This window comes from Ochotona curzoniae, unplaced genomic scaffold (assembly GCF_017591425.1).
Source record: "Ochotona curzoniae isolate NIBS_2020 unplaced genomic scaffold, NIBS_Ocur_1.0 scaffold_3208, whole genome shotgun sequence".
NCBI lineage: Eukaryota > Metazoa > Chordata > Mammalia > Lagomorpha > Ochotonidae > Ochotona > Ochotona curzoniae.
Window position 1 is genome coordinate 23,279,218 of NW_024467106.1, and position 20,424 is coordinate 23,299,641.

The window sequence follows — 20,424 nt, forward strand, 5'->3', positions numbered from 1 at the left end:
GATGCTGGTTTGAAGGAAATCTATGAAAAAAAAAATTCAAAATAATGATGTTGAGGAAATAATAAGAGACAAAAAAAATACAGATGGGAGATGTGGTAAACAATGCATGATTAAATGAGAAATACAATAAAAAGGCAGAAATAACTTAAAAGAATCTATCAAAAGTTTGGAGCTAAAAATTTCAAACAATGAAAAAAAAAAAAGAAGACTTTAATCAGAACAGACCAAACAATGTCTGATGTTGAAGAAAAGTTTTTCTAAATAATCCAGTCAAAATAATTTAAAAATAAGGATAGAAGAATTTTTAAAAATGAGAAAATTTTAAGAAACACCTAGGGATGCCATTAGATGAAAAAAAAAAAAAAGAAAAACTCATAGGGATAGCTAAAAAGGAAGAGAAGGAAATAATTAGAAGTCTCACATAAAAGTCCAGAAGAAAACAGCTTCATAAAATATGTAAAGAACAACCCCCAATACTTCTGAAACTATTCCCAAATTCTAAAAATAAAGGAACTCTGTCAAACTCTTGTTATAAGCCTAACTTTGTTCTGATAGCAAATTCAAAGAAACATCATATAAACTGTAAAAACAAAAAAAAGTGCTTGATGATCACAGATACAAGTTAAATATAATACCACATCAGAATGATAATTTTTCAATATCAAATGGAATTCATCCAGGGATGCAAGGGTAGTTCAACACTCACAAATCAACAAATGCTAACAAATCACATCAACAGAATGAAGTACAAAAACCTCCACAAATCGCCTCCACAGACATGCCCTCATGATAAAAACTGCAAACTAGATACAGGAGGAACATGCTTCAAAATTATAAAGTCAATACACGACAAAATGATAGTTAACATTACACCAAGCAGGGAAAAGCTAAAAGCATTTCCTTTCACATCTGTAACAAGACAAAGATGTCCACTTTTACCACTCTTATTCAACAGTACTACCATGTAATCCAGCAATCCCACTTCTGGGTAAAGATGCAAAAGAACTGAAAATAAAGTGGTACAGAGATATTTGCACACCCAAATGTCCAAAGAAAGCTGAAAAGATACAGAAAATGCAATACATACACAAACAGAATATTATTCAGCCACAAAAGATGGAAATTCTGGCAAATACTTTAATATGAAAAACAATCTTGAAGATGTCATGACAAGATAGTCACAAAAGGACAAATATTGTTGATTTTATAAATTAGATATCTGGAGTATATACTTCATGGAAACAAAGTATTATGTGAGTACATTCAACAATATAAAATGAAATACTTCAAAATGATCAAGCAAATAAAACCTGTAATGCTTTTTAATCATGATTTTAAAATGTTTACAAACACAGAACCATGCTCCTAACAGTTAAAAGTAGTTACACTCATAAATTCATTATTCTTTTAATAAACCAAGAATTAAGTAGACTAAAGTACACACATTTAAACAGTTACACTATCTCACCTGTAATTCTTGTGATTTACGGGCTTGTTCCTGCTTGATACTATTGATCATACCTTCTTTCACCTCATCCAATATAGAGTATAAACTATCGAATTCTTCATCTAACTCTGAAAGTACACTAGAAGAATTTTCCTATTTAAAAAAAGCAAAATAGTGATGTTATCGAAAATCAAATATTTAAGAATTAAAATATATTTAAAGGAGAATATTTACATTACAAACCATCTTAGGTTTTAAAAAGAGATAAATGCAAGAAGCTGGCTGCTAAAGCTGATAGTAATACTTTAGATACGTTATGAGTTAAGCTACTGGTCCTTCCACTCTCTCATTACACTACATTCACTGAATCAAGAAGAAAAGTGGGTTTAAACCTCCCAACTTCCTCCAGACCTTCAGGCTCTAAAACAGACTCAAAGCTTGAGGTTCTTTACTTTTTACATGAATCAGAATCTTTGTAGAATATCTGAATAAAATATCTGAGATTCTAACAAAGTCTAAGAATGCATTTGGGCATATTCTGATAGGACTGATATTCTGTCAAAGTTTAAATCTCTCAGGTCTTCTAAAACACTGCCTTTTACGTAAGTTACAGGGAACTTAAATGACTAGGCAATTTCTTACTTATCCTGAGACTTATCAGCCATTTAATTTTATTCCTGTAAGTTACAATAGCAATCATCTAAAAACTAGAATTTTTTAATTCCCACATTTACACAAAAAAAATACAGGTGACCTGCCCAAGACATATAACTCATTGTAACAGTATACTCAATAAATCACTCCAAATCTCTTGACTTCCCAGAGTTCCTCATTGCTTCATAAACCAGGAAGCCACTACTCAACAAGAAGTAAAATATTTGTGAAGTTTCTAATAAGTAAAATTCACACTTAAAGAAATTATGAGTTAGTAGACATTCTCTTAAGAAATTTTTCAATTCAGATGAATTAAGAGAAGCAAACGGACACTGGTTAAAAGAACTAATACTGTTAATATCCTATGTTCAAACTTTTGCTTATGTTTATGAACCAGATATCATCTCACTGGAATCTCACAAACAGTGGTGTTAACTATTTTCCTAACTTACATTGGTGAGAACAAATTGTAGAAGGAATGTACCACCTGGAAGGCAGAAGATCTTGCAATCTCACATTAGCCACTCAGTTCGGAGTGACCTCGTACTTAGATTCCTGCACCTCAGTTTATTCATCCATGAAAACGAACAAGACAGAAACCAGCAGCTTCTTCCATGTCTCCCAAGTGGCCGTAAGGGCTCAAGCGCTTTGGTCATTTTCCACTGCTTATCCTTAGACATTAGCAGAGAACTGAACTGGAATTGGGGCAGCCAAGACTCAAATTGGTGTCCAAATGGGATGCTGGCACATGAAGTGGTGGCTTTACCTGCTATAGAACACTAATCTTACTTTTAATTGACAAATAATAACTATATATATTTATGAGTTACAGTGTGATGATTTGGTAAATGTATAAACCCTAGAAAGATCAACCAAGATAATTAGCATAACCATAATTTCACCGACTTATTTTTTGTGTCATAAGAACAGTTAAGGGTCTGGTGCAAAGGCTCAATTGGCTAATCCTCCCTCTTCAAGTGCTGGGATCCTGTACAGGCACCAGCTCTTGTCTCAGTTACCCCACTTCCCACCCAGCTCCCTGCTTGTGGCCTGGAAAAGCAGTGGAGGACGGCTCAGGTCCTTGAAACTCTGCATCCACATGGGAGACCTGGAGGAAACTCCTGGCTCTCACTGAGCTCAGCTCTAGCCATTGCAGCCACTTGGGGCATAAACATACAGATGGAAGATCTTTCTCTTTGTCTCTCCTCTCTGTGAATCTTTCCAATAAAAATAAATTAATGTTTAAAAAAAACGGTAAAATATATCCTTAGCAATTTTGAAAAACACATTATCAATGATGGTCACTATGCTGCACAATCTCTAGATTTTATTCCTACAAAAAATTTTGCACTCTTCAATTTATATATCCTCCCTGCTTCTATGAGTTTAGCAGTTTTAAAATTTCACATATAAATGAGATCATGCATAACTGTCGCCATTGTTTTTTACTTTGATCATTTTCCATCAAACATTTGATCTAGTCTAAAGCCAATAACCAAGAACTTCATCCAAGTTCCAAACGTGGGTGCAGAGGCCCAAGCACTTTAACCATCTTCTGCTGCTTTCCCAGGCCATTAGCAGGGAGCTGTGTTGAAGCAGCTGGGACTCAGGATACCATAGCCCCAAATTCAGTTCCTTAAATGTCTGCTAGAATTCATCAGTGAAACCATCAGGTTCTGTGCTTTTCTTTGATGGGAAACTTCATCACCAATTCAATGTTATCTCTTTTCTCATTATTTGTCCAGTCTTGGTAGGTTTTATGCTTCTATGAAACTATCAGATTATACTGGGTTCCTTTCTAAAACAACATTTAATTACTTACAGAGAGGTTATCTTCTAGAACTTGTAACCCTTTCTCAAGCACTTCTCTGTTCTCACTGGGCACTGTGCCCTTTTACTTTTCTGTTTTACTTGCATCTACTTCAATATGCGGACATTTTGCAAACATACACTTTTCTTCTACTATTTACTGTTAAGTAACTTAGCTATATTTCCCAATACTCCTGAACTGATACAACTTGCTCTAAAATTAGGAAAAACATAAAATGGATAAAAAGGAGCAATTCAATAGTCTCTATCAATTGTAACTCTAGACTTGTCCTTCTTCCTTATTATTTGACTTTTCCAGTGAGAAGGCTGGTTTAGCAAAGAAAACATTTTTAATTTATTTACCATTTAAAAACCATACTCTCACATCCTTCAGTTAATAACCTCGGGGTTTGTGAAGTATATTCACTCTGCACATGACTCGCCAATAATCCACTGACATATTTACATACATTTTAAGAAAAAAGATCCATACCTGAACACCTTTGAGTGTATGATTTAGAGTATCAATAAAGTTCTGTATTTCATCATTTTTATTTGCCAGAGTTGAAATGATCCTTTGCAGAGCTTCCTATGATTTAAAAGAATCATAGTTACAAACTTATAAAAACCATTATCTAAACAAGCCTTTATTACACTAACAGCATACTGAATAATAACTAAGAGTAATGTAAAGCTTCTTGTTAGTACTTCCAAAAGTCTAGAACTATGAAAGATAAGATATGCACTTGTACTGTTCTAAACACTCTTATTCCCAGGGAACAACTTAGCAATTACAGTAATTTCAGACTAAAAACAAGCAAGCTTTAAAATAACCAGTATCACTTGACAGCATTAGGTCCTAGGTCTCAGCAACAGAGTCAAATCATTACATGTTACAAAAACAAATGGAAACTTCCAACACAGCATCAGTATATGGGAACAAAATAAGGAGACAATGAAACTCCTTAACATTTTACTTATAAAAACTAAAACTTACTTAAGTGCCCTCAGTTTGGTGTGCCTATAAACTTTAACTTAGTAAACTATATAACAAATTTTAGATATAATAAGCAATCAATTTTCACCTAGAATGATAATTTCATTACAGTATTTATGGATGAAGTAAAACCACAATAACCAATTTCGTAGAAAATATCCCAGACTTTGATACTTTTAGACAAAACTTTAGAGTATTTCATTTTCTCATAATCTCCAGTTTAGTGCTATTCAACAAAATTTCTGCTATACTCTAAAGGTCCAACATATGTGCTATCAATATGATAGCCACTAGCCACAATAAAACAAATGTGGTTTAAAATGTGGTTACCACAACTGAGGAACTAAAGTTGCCTATTTTCTCTTCTTAATTTCAGCATACTCATCCATATCTGAGTACGACTGCTCTACTGGATGCCACAATGCCAACCATCTAATAACTGCTCATGGGTAGTGCCAGCAAAAATAAAACAAATTACCTGTGCTGTCATTAAAAATCAAATGCAATTTTACGTTTTGACTTTTTACATTTTACAATTTTACATTTTAACTTCTCCAGGAACACAGGACTTGTTTGTATAGGCTTACACATTTCAATAACCCTTGCAGCATTTTGTAAGATAAAGGTTATCTTCAAAATAATCAGAGATCGGTAAAAGGTTTTATATAAAGAAAGTCCAGAAAAGGACATAAAAACAGTGATAATTTATATGGATCTTCATAAAACTTTGGAGTAGTGAAAAAATTAAAAGTAAGCACAGCTGTGTTCATTTAATTCTCAAATCCATCCCTGGAACTAAGGTGATATTATTACCACCTCTGGAACTGCCTAAGGGTTCTCTATTGTGCCCATTTATTTGCACCATTTCTTCCCATGCTCATGCCAGAAGCATTCTAATAAGAGACATGCAGGTATACCAGGAAAAAGACCAGTGACAGCAAGAGTTAGCTGCTTGTCCTGTCAGTGTTCTCTCTGGAACCCAGTACACTAAGATCTGAAAGCAAGGCGGTTAGCAGAATTGCAGAAGGAATTGGGGCCTTGAGATAAAGATGGGTAGAACTAGAGGCACAAAAATGGCACAAAGATGTGATAAGATCAGAAAATTTAATAAGGATGAGCCTTCCAAGTATTTATCTAACCTGGGCTTTATATATGGGCTTAATAATCACACAACAGTGGTAAAAAAAAAAATATTTCTGTATGCTTTTAAGATCCCTTATGCTGGGCTATAAGATTTGGCTCTTTCTCTCTCTCTTTTTTTTTTAAAGATTTATTTTATTTTTGGCTCTTTCTCTTTAATGGACTTTAACTGCCATCTTGTATTTTTCCCAATAGCTGGGCCACAACCTTACTGTACAGACAAGAAAATAGAGGTTCTATGGACTGGCCAGGACATCACTTTTAAGTGTTAATGCTCAGGGCCTCTCCAAACCTCCTGTTCCTAATCACTTCAAGGCAGAAATTGTAACCAGTTGGCCCACATGTGGAATAACACCCCTCCACACACACACACACACACACACACACACACACACACACACACACTATGTATATTTCCTTTATATACACACATACACATTTGCTAAACATTTAGTTGATCAACATTTTTCAGTGACATAGAAAACTGAATGTAGACAAGCACAGCTTGAGTTTAAGCTTTCATCTTGGCTGTAACTAGGCACAGCTAGTTAGCTTCAAGGTAAAAATCATAATATAGTACCAGAAGGGATAAAGAACCTCCTAAGAGATCTTATTCTATAAAACAGAAGACTACACTCAGTAAAAAAAAATATTCTCAACCATCATAATATATGTGAGTTCAGTAAGAAAACAAAAGAAAATTTGTCACACACACGCACGCACAACTGAACCACCAATACATAAAAATGGCATATCTAGTTCAGAGCGAAAAAAACCAAATCTGCATTAACACAAAATTACTTCCCACATTGTTTGGATATTTGTTTGTGTAGCCTGATTTTAGTTTCAAACTTTGTATCCAAGGAATTGAATAGCAAAAACTCTGGAGGTAACTGTTAATATACTATCCAACTAGGTAAAGCTCAATGCTCCAAAAATTCTAATGAGACACCTACCTTTTCAAAGCTCCTATTACTTTATCGAATATAGTCTACAGATGTAAGCTAATCTTTATCAGGTCTTCTAACTAAGTCTTCCACATCTTTAAGGTTACATACCTGCTTAAAGTCAATAGCTTCTGGTCTAATAGTGACGTTAGAGGTCAGAATACAGCTCTTACCAACTGTCATGTTCTCATTCTCCTTAGAGTAGAATTGTCCAATAGAAATATACTATGAGCCAATAGAAGGCACATTTTAAAAAGGTAAAAGAAAAATAAGTGAAAGAATGTTAATATTTATTTAACCAAGTGAATCCAAAGTACTACTTAAGCATGTAATCAATATTTAACAGTTATGCATTTTTATCTCTTTTGGAAAGTGAGGGATGCTATGTCTTCAAAATACACTCAACAGACTATCTCTGTTCAAATTAGCCATGTTTCAAGTGCTCAAAAACCACTTATGGATAGGATCTGCAGTATTGAAAAACACAAAGGTTTGCATCATTCAAAATCTAAAAGTAGACATAGGAAAGATATTCTGTATTAATTTTATTCATTTGAAGTTAAAAACAAGCAAACTGTGGGCCAACACTGTGGCATAACAAGTACAGCCTCCGCTGTATTATGCCAACACTGTGGCATAACAAGGCACCAGCATCCCTTACGGGCACTGATCCAAGCTCCAACTACCCTCCTTCCAGTCCAGCTCTCTAACGTACTGGGAAAGCAGTGAAGGATGCCCCCAAATTTTGAGCCCATGCACCCTACATGGGAGATAGGAATAAGCTCCTGGCTTCTAACTTTGGAACAGTCCAGCTCTGGTCATTGTGACCATAAGAAAGTGAACTGGGGAACTGAAGATCTCTCTCTCCTCCCTCCCTTCTTTCCTCCTTGTCTCTACTTGTTGTCCCTCTTTCTCCTTCTGTCTCTCCTCCATCAACTGCCTTCTAAATAAATAAATAAATACTTTTAAAAACATAAGGTAAAATTTTTCTGAATTTTTTTCTTAGAAAACAAGAATTTCTTTATGTGCTTACATTATTCTAGATACTTAAATGATAACAGCTACATATAGATATAAGTTAAAAATGCTACAACCAAGTTCCTTTATCAGAATTTCACTAACCTTTAAGTTGCTATTTATACAAAAATTACCTCTAGAAATAAAAATAATGCTATAAAGTTATGAACTTTAAAAAAATTTAGCACCTGAGCAGCACCACCTTTGTGATCCTTATCACAACAAATGAAACAAACGCACTCTTACTTCTGTAAAATGTATACTGCTTACTAACGACTTTGGTTAAAAGCTTCCTGGGAAATCACAAATAGTACCAACCTCCATGTAAAACAAATTCACGTGACCACAGCTAACACATAAATTTCATAAACTCAATCAGAATAATGTCATCCATTCTGCGTGGTATTGGTCCACACCTCTATAAAAATAACACCCTTAGGTTATAATTAATCATTATAATTCCCTTTTAATTAATTCAAAACAATGTTATATTATCACAGAATAAAAGACCCTTTCAATTTGTTTTGAACTAAGTTTTAATAGCCGTATTTTTTCCAAAGATTTATTTTACTTTGTGAAAGGTAAGAGTCAGAGAGGCAAGCACAAAGAGGTATGTTCCATTTGTTAACTCAGTCTCCAAATTATGTCAATGGTCAGGGCGGGGTCTTGCCAGTCGAAACCAGGATCCAGGAATTGCAATCAAGTCTTTTATATGGATGGTAGGGGTTCAGCTACTGGGGCCATCTTCCAGTGTTCTCCCAGGAGTAGGGAGCTGGATAGGAAATGAAGCAGCTGGGGTATGATATGCCTGTGTTACAGTAATAATTGGACCCATTGTGCCAAATGCCAGCTCCAGGAGCAATATTTCTAAACAAAAATCCTATAATGTATAATGTGAGCATAAAAGCCTTTGGGGGAGTGATATTCTACATGCACTGCCCAAGACTTTTAAAATACTATTCTTCCCCAGAAAGCAGTTGGGGAAAAAAAACAAAGGTCTTCTCAAAGCTAATACAGTCTTTGGAAAATATGGAAGACATTCACATTCAATGTGACTGGGTCTACCAAGCACTAGGAATCAGCCCACATACTGAAAATAGACCTTGTACCTCACTGTCAAACTACAGAAACTAACAGCCCAGATGATTTTTCAGGGAAATACATTCCAACTCTAGATAAGAAGGCATTGGCATTTTGACTGTAACACAACAGATCTTCAAAAAGTCTGTGGGAAGCACGTACTACTGAAAACCTATGTGCAGATTTCCAAATTTCTTGCACCAAAATAAGCATCTTTTAAACTCAGTTTTCCCCCCAAGGTTTTTGAAGTGCCCCATACACACCAAGCTATTGACAGAACAGATAAGCAGCCGTGGAGGGCTTCAGAGCCCTAGCAGTGAAGGTGCACACAAGCTACAACACATTATAAACCAGTCAGTGGGGAGAAGTCAGGAGCTCAAAGCAAACAATGTCTCCCTGTAACTAATGAAGACACAGTGCTTTCCTTGCTTTCTTGAGATTTTTATTTGAAACGTGGAGTTAAACAGAGGAGATAGAGATCTGCTAGTTCACTCCCCCAAGGAGCCATAATTGCCACTGCTGAGCCAATCTGAAGCCAGGAGCTTCTTCTGGGTCTCCCAAGTTGGTACATGGGTCCAGGCACAGTGAGCCATCTGCTGCTTTCCCAGCTATAAGCAGAGAGATGGATCAGAAGTGGAGCATTCGTGGGGCTCAAAGCAGCAGCCTTAGAGCATGCCAATGCTGCAGGCAGTGGATTGGCCAGCTACGTGACCACTACAAATAAGGCCACAATGAAGTGCTTTTCTAAGCCTAATGAGGGGGAAATGACAGTGTCCTGCAAGTTTCCCAAGACCAATCTGCTGAGAAGGGAATCCAGAAGCTCTGATTTCACTTTAACTATTGTCTCACAACCAAATGCAACCAAGAGCTCATATTTAGTATTCTAAAATAGCAAAAGTTCATCAGAGAGCATTGAGAAACAAATTATGAAGAAGACTGTAGTTTCAACCATTATGGCCCTCACAAGGATGGAGAATGGCTAGAACTATGGCAGAAATGGAAAGAAGATAAATATAGCAAAGGAATCGGAGATCAGTGGATTTAGAAAGAAAATTATACATGAAATTATCTAAGACAACTATCACCACCACAAAGTCACAAAAAAGCCAAAGGATCAGAAACACACAACTCAGTCTTAAACTGCCAACTTGAGCTACTTATCTAAAAACTATCCGGCCCAACAGACCCTGAAGTTATGATGCATAAACTCCTTGTTCCCAGAACCACTGGATGAAAACTACGATACTCCTGCTACCTAAGAGGACATTAAAACTGATATCTTCATAATTAGAGAAACACCTGAGATTTTTTTTTGTAGGTACACAAGGAGCTAGATGTTCCTTTTCACTAATTTATTCCAAGCAAATAATAAACAGAGACTTGACTAAAACAATGTTCATCTTGGCACCTGACAAGACAGCTCAGACAGCTGGCAGCCTCCTGGGCTGGGCATCAGTAGCCCTTCCTGAACCCCCAGCGGTATACTGGGAGCGTGGGGGCAAGGAAGGGAAGAGACCCTGGGCAGCAGTGATGAAGACACCTGCTGGAGATGGGGGTAGACTGGTCGGGTGCCCTCACAGTTCCAGTCCTTTCCATGAGGGCCCAAAAAGGAAGGATCTCAGGCGCTGTTGGTGGATAAGGGCCAGGAAAGGGAAAGTGGGGGGCCCATGGGCATGGGCCCAGGAAGGGGAGGGTTGTAAAGCCCTGATTTGGGGACCTTGAGTGTTGTGCAAGGTCAGGGAGGAGCTGTGATTCTGAGTGGAAAGCTGGGGAGGGGAGTCTTTCTCTCTTGTGTGTCAACGAGAGGTAGGGCTGAAGGAGTGTGGCATGACCATGGGGGGAGGGTACTGGGGGTACCTTTGGCTTTAGCGGTCCAGACCCTTCCCTGATCTAAGTGTTAGGAAGAGGGTGGGGAATGGTGGCCTTTGCTGACACCAGTAAAATAATAATAGAAAGAATGCTCATGTATGCATTATTTATAAAATTAAAAGGTGGGACTCACTGTACAATGTGTATACAATAATCCATCCATACAAAAATTCTGCTGAATCATTGTTACAGAATATTTACATGGGAGAATATTCATGAAATATTGTGTGAAGAACAAAATGTAGAGCAATATATATAATGTGATTCCATAATACTTTTTAAGTTTCCATAAGTGTAAAAAATGGAGTTTATCTCTGAGTGCAGATAGGGGCTTTTTTATTTTATTTTCATTTATCTGTATTTCCCTATATTAAACTTCCTTAATTTATAAGTATAATGTAAAAAAAAAAGTTCACAAGCTGGTTGCACTGACATCTTTATAAATTACTTCAAAACACCATTTACCATCAATAAAAGAGACTAGGTTTTATATGAATCTTGTGGATGGCAAGAACTAAAAAGAATGAAAAACATACAAAAAACAAGGTTGAAGACAAAAACTACCAATTTCAAACCATTCTCGTTCCATATGCTTGTTGCATTAAAGCAAAGAAGCACAGCAGCAAAAAATTTTAAAAAGATCTTCTCCACCATCTTTGTAATTTTTAATACTGCAAAATTCAATTTAAAAAGGAGGCCATCGGTATGTCCTGCTTCCTCTGAGATCTTTGGCTTCTTCCTTTACCTTTTATTATCCCTGCGGTAACAACCTTTCCAAACAGTGATCCCTGTGAATGTGAACTTGAACTATCAAATTCCAAGCCCCAGGATTCAAGAAAGGTGCAATGTCTTCTTTGAACATGGACATTTCTTCAGGTAAACAATCCTTTGGGATTTTATCTTAAAACCACTTAAGGACATAATCAAAAGGTTTGAGTATCCAACAAAGCCATCTATTCCTAACACATCCTGTTCACACAAGTGTCCTAGAAACTCGATATAAAGAAAATCCTTGTGTTTATTCCTGGGAGATAATACTGCACATTTTCTGTGTCCAAGAGCAGGCCTTACACACCCAAGGCAATTACATTTTCTTCCTCTATTCTGAGCATCTGTTGCTAGCATAACAGACGTCCAAGGTATTTGCACAGACAAAAAAGCAGCTGGCTAAGCTAATCTATTTGTTGACTATCCATCATCAAGCTCTGCTAAGACTGTCCAGTTAACTTAACCTCTACTGTCAGACTGCATGAGTCACAACTTCCAATCCTCTTTGAATGGGGATTTAGCAACTACTCTGAGGCACCACCATTTTCAACAGTCTCTTACACACAGAACAGCAGAAAACATGCTTTCAAGGTGTAAACATCTAGCCTGGTTTGGAAAAGGAGAGAACTTGAGGTTGAGACTACGAAATTAATAGCAACAGCCTACACACAGTACGTAAGTATGCTAGGCACCAGTTAAAAAAAAAACCCACAATCTTTATAGTAATGGTTGACAGTAAGTGTAAGTACAACTGTTATCTGTGTTTTACAGATGAAGAAAGAGAGAGCTAAAGCAAACGACCAACTCACACAGCTAATGGTCATAAAGCTCACAAACAGTAGGACCAGAGACCCAACGCTACAGTCATCCACTGACTAACTTAGAGCTCAAACCCCAAAGCCTTACACACTAGCGTGCATTCAAGCCACCCTCATGTTCACCCTTTGCCACCTGCAGGACCTAAGCGTTTTCCTTAATACTAACTGACGTACCATCCCAGCTACTTTTAATATTAACCACCTACACTAGAAAACAGTCTAGAAATCTCTGAGTCTCTAGAAACCGCACGTGGTACCCCTCCACTCAACTGTGGCATTATTTGAAAGGAGAACACACACATTCAAATCTCACCCTTATTGCTGATAGCAGGACCCATCCCTTGACCCCTTATTAAACAGAGGCATGCTCATCTCCTAGCCAAATGAAATGATCCTTATTAAAACACCACTTTAATATTTTATTGTACATGGACTATTCTAGTGCTTTGTAAACTGGAAGAGGCTGTGTTGATCTTTACAATAACACCATCAAATATTCTGATTTCTGCACAGAAGAGGAAATGGCTAAATCGGTGTAAGTGACTTGATTCACATCACACTGGGCAAAGGTCTCTCGACTCTAAAGTCTTTGCTCTCTATTTGATTTCTGCTAATGGCCACTCGGGTGCCCCTTGTACCCAATAAACTGTGCCATGCCTTACAAATTCAGGCAAAGACAATGCTTTAAATGTATGCACAATTAAAACATACAAGACGTAGTTTTGAATGTCTTACTATCAGTCCTCTCCCCAAATGAGCAGCAAGACAAGCACCTGCAATGAAGCCACATGCACTTGTGTTAACACTGTGCTACTCTCACACCTCCAGTGCTACTCAAAAAAAAAAAAGTTACTCCAGGCAAAATCACCAATCATCCAAAATGTTGTTCGCATAAATCTTTCCAGTGCCTTCCATCTAATAATAGAAAAAAAATGGCCTCTTAGACACATCCTTTTATTTATTCTTTCTCTGCTCCGCTGTTAAACAACATTTACTTTTCTCTCCTATCTTGTACTACTTTTCAACTGCCTTATAATCTAACAAAAGAAAACGGTGGTTGACTCCCATGTAGGGATTATGACTGAATACTAACAATTCCCTTCTAACTACAAAAGACATCGGTATGCTGCCTATCTTTTCCTTCATCAAAAAAGCTAGTTCTGCATATCCTTTCCCCCAACTGTTCCGCAAAGCACAAAACATTCCACGACCCCAAGGTAACTGTGACCTGTCACGGCAACTGGCCAAAGAGGGAGAGACCGCTGCCCAGGCAACTCTCGATTCCCTCCCTGCAACAAACACCTGCTCCGGAACGCGGCGCGGAGAGCGAAGGAGAGGCCAGTACAAAGGAGACCGGTGCTGAACCCCCACAGCTTGGAGATCCCGTTCAGTGGTGGTGGGCGGTTTCCTTATCTGCTCAAGAGGGGACGGTCCCTCCCAGAATCAATGGAGGCCCAAGGCGCTGAAGAAAAGGGGGTTCATTACGGGCTGGGCACGGCTCCCCGTTTTCCCTCTGGAGCCAGGACCCGGGACTAAGAGCAGGGCAGGGGGCAGCCCGGGTCACCGGGCGAGGTTCCCGCCCGGCCGCGGGCCCGGCCTCACACAGCATCGCCAGGGAGGCCGAGCGGGCCTCACCCGGCGACGCCGCAACCGAGCCAGCCACGCGCGCGCCCCGCGCCCACCCGGCCAGGGCGCCCCGCCCACCCGCTCCGGCCCCGCCGGCCTCGCCGACCCTCTTACCTTCTGGGAGTCCATGGCGAGGGCTAAGCCCGCCGGGCCCGAACCCACGACGAGGAACCGTGCGAGCTCGCGGACGGAGAAGGGCCACGCCAAGCCCGCTGCCCCGCGGCCGCCGCCTCAGCCCGCGCGGCGCCGCCCAGCCCCGCCTGTCCGCGCCCAGCCAGCGCGCGCGCCGTCGTCGCGCCGCGGTTGCCAGGGTGAAAGGGCGGCTCGCCGACGGGAGGGGGCGAGCGGCGCCGTGCGCCTGCGCGCAGCGGCCCCGAGGGGTCGCGCCGGAGGCCGGTGCCCACCCCCGGAGCAGCGGCGTGGAGGGGTGGGCGTTGCACGGTCGCCTCGGCCGGACCTTCTGCGGTCGCCTCGCCCTTCCCTCATCATTTGCGTGCCTCTGTGCGTGGCTGTTGCAGGCCCTGCAGTGAGCTCCTGGGCTCGTGGGGCAGGGCCCACGAGGGGGCATCTAACCTGCACACACACACACACACACACACCTCCCTACCGTGCGTCACCCTGGACCGGGAGCCATGCCAGCGCAGGCCAAGCTGGTCAGTGAAAGGGCAGGGGCTGGGGCGTGGTGGAGGCGTGGGAGAGGGCTCGGGGACAGGAGCAGAAGGTAGCAGAACGCCTCTCCCTCTAGCCTTTTTTCATCTGTGAAATCATGCAGACTTTGCAGAGGATGCTGAGGGCTTTCTGAGGGCCTATGACCCCATTAGGGCTGAGGACTTGTCACGAGTGGAGACCTGGAGGCTGCTTGTTCCGGCCTGATGATGCAATGCAGACTGGAAACCCGGAGCTGGTCACAGACTAGACAAAATTCTTTCCTGAGCAGACGGGGCCTCATCCTTCCTTCCTCTTGCCTAGGGCTGCTAGGCACTCGCTCATGATGGATGAGCCAAAAGAAGGGGCTCAGCGTGGAGTGCCTGCGAGGTACCCATTCTGTAAGCTAAGAATTAGGTAATGAGGAATTTCTATGATCATAAACATCTGGACAGTCTACTGTGCAAGATAATTAGATGTGTTCAAAGGAAGAATGGCAGGACCAAGTGTTATGCCCCGGGGGTTGATCTTTGCCACTTGCCATGCACCCAGGTCCCAGCTCCTCGGCTGCTAAGCCAGCTTCTTGCTAATGCGGGTATGGACAACAAAGGATGGCTGGCACAGGTGGGTGGGCTCCCGCGTCCCACGTGGCAGACCCAGATGGAGTTGTAGGCTTCAGCACGGGCCAACCCTGGCAGTTGCAGGCATTTTGAGAGTGAAACTGAGGATGGGAGATTTCTCTGTCACTCTGCCTTTTAAATAGATGATAGGTTTTTAAATAAAGACAAATGGCATGGGGATAAATGAATTCAGGAATCAGGGAGGGTTCGGGTTTCTGCAGGAAGGACAGAGAGAGAACCTCTTCCAGGAGTGAATTGAGACAAGTGAGAGAATGACCCAGGTCAGGATCTGGGAAATATCATTCCGGACAGAAGGAACAGCAAATAGAAATTTGCCGGGGAGGGAGGCAGCTCAGTTTGAGAAACTGTTCATCCCGCAGTGCTGTAATGTAATCATGACTGTGGACTGGGTCTCCCTAACTGCGCTGCAGTTTCTTGAAGGTTGAGTTGTGTGTGTGTGTGTGTGTGTGTGTGTGTGTGTGTGTGTGTGTGCCTTTCTGTATGCCTCGGCACAGGGCCTGTCGCACGCACACTGTACACTCAGCAAATCCCTTTTATAATTGGAAAGATGTATGCAAGAAATGAAATGAAGGACGCACAGTAACAAGAGTAAGAATTTGGTTCAGGCTAGGGGGCAAAGTAGTGCTGGAAAGCCAGGGTCAAGGGAGGGCGTGTGAGCACAATTTTGCCCCTGCAAGCTGAAAGTTGTGGTATGCAGCCTTGCAGAAATATGTTCCCTCTCTTCGCTCCATGGGGAGTCTCTTATTCATGCCTGCTCACTTCCGTGAGGAGCAGTGAGCGCAGCCAGGCACCTGCTTCTGGTGTATTGCTGCGGCCGCCGAGGCCAGTCTCTGCGTTGCACGGTAAAGCTGAGTCAGCCCAGGATTGGAAAACATCAGAGGTCACACCAAGAGACTGCGTAGTTCCCAGCCCTATCCCTGCTTGCCAGGATGGGACTCATCACGAAGGGCAGGAAGCAGCATTTGGCAGTGTCCCCAGTCCTCTCTCATCAAGGACTTGCCTCACTAGTGCCCGAGGGCCCTTCCTCAGCATGCCTTGACTGACAGAAACACCACCCAGCAGGAGAAAGAAAGAGGCTTTTGGAGACAGTAAGTTGCAGCTGAAATGTGATCGCTGGACTATCACAAGGCCATACACAACTGGGGAGTTCTTTCCTGGCTCCTTGCCTCCGGTTCTAGTTTTTCCCTGCAGCCCAGCCAGGAGCCTGCGGCTTTTCACAACAGCTCTACCCCATTTGACTTCTGCCCTCGCCCGATCTCTATCTCTGTGACCAGTCTGGTTCCTCTGCCCAGCTCATCTTGGGCCTTGGCATCCCTTTGTTTCCAAGGCAGGAATAGCTTGTTCCTTCCGGCAGTGATCTGTCTCCTCCAGTCCGCATCGTTGTCCATCCCCGGCCATTCATTCAGCTGAACACTAATTATCTTTCCCAGTCTGTTCCCAAGGCCTTTGGCTTATAGAGGAGCCCTCTTCATCTTCAGTACTCACCTTTTCACAGTCAAGTCACTTTAGACATGTTCCAAAGTAACCCTGCCAGTAAACAGTTATTCTTGAATGTGATCCTTGGGTCAGCTGCATCAGCATCACCTGTAACACTTACAGACTTCATCTGCAGTCCTGATGAGTTAGAAATTCGGGGGCACAGTCTGAGAATCTGCTTTCACAAGGCCTCCAGGTAATGCTGATGCGTATTACAGCTTGAGCAAATGATGTTTAAGGGAACCATGCAAAGGTAAACACAGATGTCATCTCACTACTTAGGGTTCAGAGATAGGGTATCTGATCATAGATGGTATATGATTGAGGTTTCCAGGCTTTCAAGGATCTATTCCAGAGGAAACCCCAGATCCAGACAGCTTCACCATTGCCAGTGCTAGTGTAGAGAGCCTAGCAAAACTGGCTGCACCAATCAGGCTGCTTGTCCTTTGAGGGATGCCATGCAGTGTCTGCAGCCCTCAGCTGCATGGTAAGTTCTAGGAGGTGCCCATCTCTTGGAAAGAAGCGTCCTTCCCTTCAGTGTTGCCAATAGGCTTTCCCTCTGGAATCAGTCTGGGTCCACAGGCCCCCAGAGTCAGCAGTCAGAATTAACCCTGACACTGCTGCTTTCCAGCCCTTGTAGCTTTCAGGGATCCCTTAACCTTGTCTCAATTTCCTCATCTGGAACAGGAATCATAATAGTAGTAATTTCCTCTTGGGCTCTTGTAAAGATGAAAGGAGATTGTGTTGTGAAGTGCAGTGGCTGCTACTGTTGGCACTCCCCTGCCCATCACGACCTTCTGGTGCCTCCCTCGCACAGCTTTCTCCCTCTGGGTCTTTAGACCCTGAAACACTTATTCTCACCCCCCAATCCCTTACGCACTGTTGAATCTGGTTTGTCTGAAGCATAATTGCTAGCCAGATGCTTGCCTTTGCTGAAACCCGGAGTGTTCACCTATGACTGCCTACTAATGTCTGGCTTGTATCTTAGCATGTGCCACCTAGTCCAGAAAGACCCTCAGGCTACTGCAAGCCTCAGTGTCTTCAGCTGTGTGATAAGGACCCTAGCAGTAGCACCATTTGAGATGGTCAGTGCATTGTCTGGCATACAGTAAGCATTCCAAAAATGGTATTAGCATTTCTTCCTACCTACAGACACCTAACTAGTGATGTTTACACTATTCCTTTCTGAATGAAAATTAAACCCATCCCCTATGCCAGAGCCCCGAAACTCCTTGGAAGTTGCAGCACTAATTTCTGTCCCCAGGCAACCCCTATAAGAGACTCTTAGGGGGGAAAGGGAGTGTGCTGTGTGGTGGCCTGGTGATCTGTGAAGTGGCTCTGTATGTGGATCACTCTAAGCCCAAATGGGAAGCGCTCAACAGACACCCAGAAGGGTCTGGAAACTATGTGAGGAGAGGAACCAGAAGCATCTGTGCATATGTAACTTGCAAAACTCAGGAATGACATGTTCTTTGTGTCTATCTCTGTGTGACAGCAGATACTGGTCCTCCAGCATCCCGTAGGCAGACCTGGATCCAGCTGGTGAAAGCTCTAAGATCTTTACTCCACAAAATGCCCCACACTTCTCACAGAGCCATGCGGAGTGGGAACAGAGTGTGCGTGGCAGTGAGAGCCCCAGCAGTGCATGTATCCAAGCAGTCGTTGGGCACTTGATGGGCAGGCCAGCCTTGGCAACATTCAGGTGCTGAGAGGGCAGCTGGAACATCTTTCTAGGCCATGAGGTTTCACTATGCTGTAAATAGGAAGTCAAGAAGTATTCAGGCGTATACTAACTCAGCTCTGCCATGGGACTCACCTGTGAAAGACTCTACATTTCCTCTGCAGACGCTTACTCCATCCTGGCGACCATGAAAGAGAGGTCCGCTAGAGTCTAACCATTAGAATACTACTGTGTCACACCATCTTCTCTCTGTGTCATGGCGGGCTCTGTGCTACATATTGGGGCCAGGGAGATGAGCGAGGTCTGGAAGGCAGTGTTTCCAGCGTGCCCTGCGCTGGCTGTGGAAATGCCGCTGGACTCATCGCCATCAGAGAATGACCCTGGACAAAGCAGATTTTTCGGCCTGTCAATCTCCTCTTGAAAGGAGCTCATCCCTAGCAAAGAAAAACAGCTGGCCCCTAGCCAGTTCCTTTCATCACAGAGGAAGAGGCTCGATGTTTCCAGCAAGAACATTTCTCAGCATTCCTCCCCACTCCCGGATGTGCTCTGAAAATGGTGGCCAGGCTGACACTAGAGAGATAGGGAGCGATAGTGGGTAGTTAACTGTCTTCACTGGTTTAGCACCCAGACTCTGGTGCCAGCCTGTCTGAATTCAAATCCCAAGTCTACCATTTCTCACTGGTGTAGACATTTCTCAGCTTTCTGCAACTCTCATTCGAAAAAAGATTCCTAACAGTACCCACCTGATAGGATTAAGAATATAATACGTAACATATGTAAAGTACTAAGAATAACGTCTGGCATACAGAAATAGAAAATAGGTATTGGGTATTATTGTTTTCTAAAATAAACCATTCTAAATAGAGCATGAGGAAATGATAGCGTCGGTTAACCTTTGCTGCTTCAGTGCCTGTGCTGTCCGGTTGTGGGGGTTCCATGTCAGCACTTCTCAGGAAAATTAGCCTCTTGAAATCCATCCCTCATTCTGAAAGTCAAACTGTATTTTTTTTTCCATGACTAGAGGATTTGATGAGCAATGGTAAGACCTTTAAGCTGGAAGGGCAGGTCTTAGACAGGAAGGAAAGGCATCTATAAAGTCTTCTTTTTTTGTGTACCTTTCAGCTCGTGTGAAGAGACATCATCTGTATAAGCTCAGGTTGGCTTCCTGTTGTCAAATACAAAAGCAGATCTGGTCTGAATGTTTGTGTCCCTCAAGGTGATGCTGGTGGGAGGAGGAACCTTTGGGAACTGATTTGTTCATGGAGTGGTGGTAATTGCCATGTGAAAATGCAATTAGAAGGCATTGTGTCTCAGCAAAAAACAAACAAACAGAACAGGTCTTTAGTAGACACTGACCTGCTGGCGCCTGGATCTCGGACTGCCCAGCCTCCAGGACTGTGAAAGACAAGTTTGTGTTGTGTAGAAGCTTCCTACTCTGGGGCATTCTGTTAGAACAGCAGAGCTGACTTCTTGCAGAAGTCAATCACATTGGCTTTGAGTATGAACTCAAATTTGGCATGACTGGGCCCGGCATGGTGGCACAGTGGTTAAGGTCCTCACCTTGCACGCCCAGGATCCCATATGGGCACAGGTTCTATCCCGGCGGCCCCGCTTCCCTTCCAGCTCCCTGCCTGTGGCCCGGGAAAGCAGTCGAGGACGGCCCAGGGCTTTGGGACCCTGTGCCCGCGTGGGACACCCGGAAGAGTCTCCTGGCTTCGGACTGGCATAGTATCGGCCTGTTGCGCTCACTTGGGGAGTGAATCATTGGACGGAGGATCTTCCTCTCTGTCTCTCCTCTCTGTATATCTG

At 42.2% G+C, this 20,424-nt stretch overlaps 1 protein-coding gene across 4 annotated transcripts in view; it reads right to left on the reverse strand.

Moving 5' to 3' along the window:
* Positions 1 to 14,386, reverse strand: part of FSD1L (fibronectin type III and SPRY domain containing 1 like) — a 54,268-nt gene extending 39,882 nt beyond the window's left edge. For all 4 annotated transcript variants that reach the window (XM_040963285.1, XM_040963288.1, XM_040963287.1 and 1 more), the window contains exons 1-3: positions 14,287 to 14,386; positions 4,404 to 4,499; positions 1,469 to 1,600 (exon numbers count right to left, since the gene is read on the reverse strand). In XM_040963285.1, the coding sequence (XP_040819219.1) occupies positions 1,469 to 1,600; positions 4,404 to 4,499; positions 14,287 to 14,301 (243 nt within the window). In that variant the 5' untranslated portion in view covers positions 14,302 to 14,386. The remainder of the gene's footprint in view (positions 1 to 1,468; positions 1,601 to 4,403; positions 4,500 to 14,286) is intronic.
* Positions 14,387 to 20,424: the final 6,038 nt, after the last annotated feature.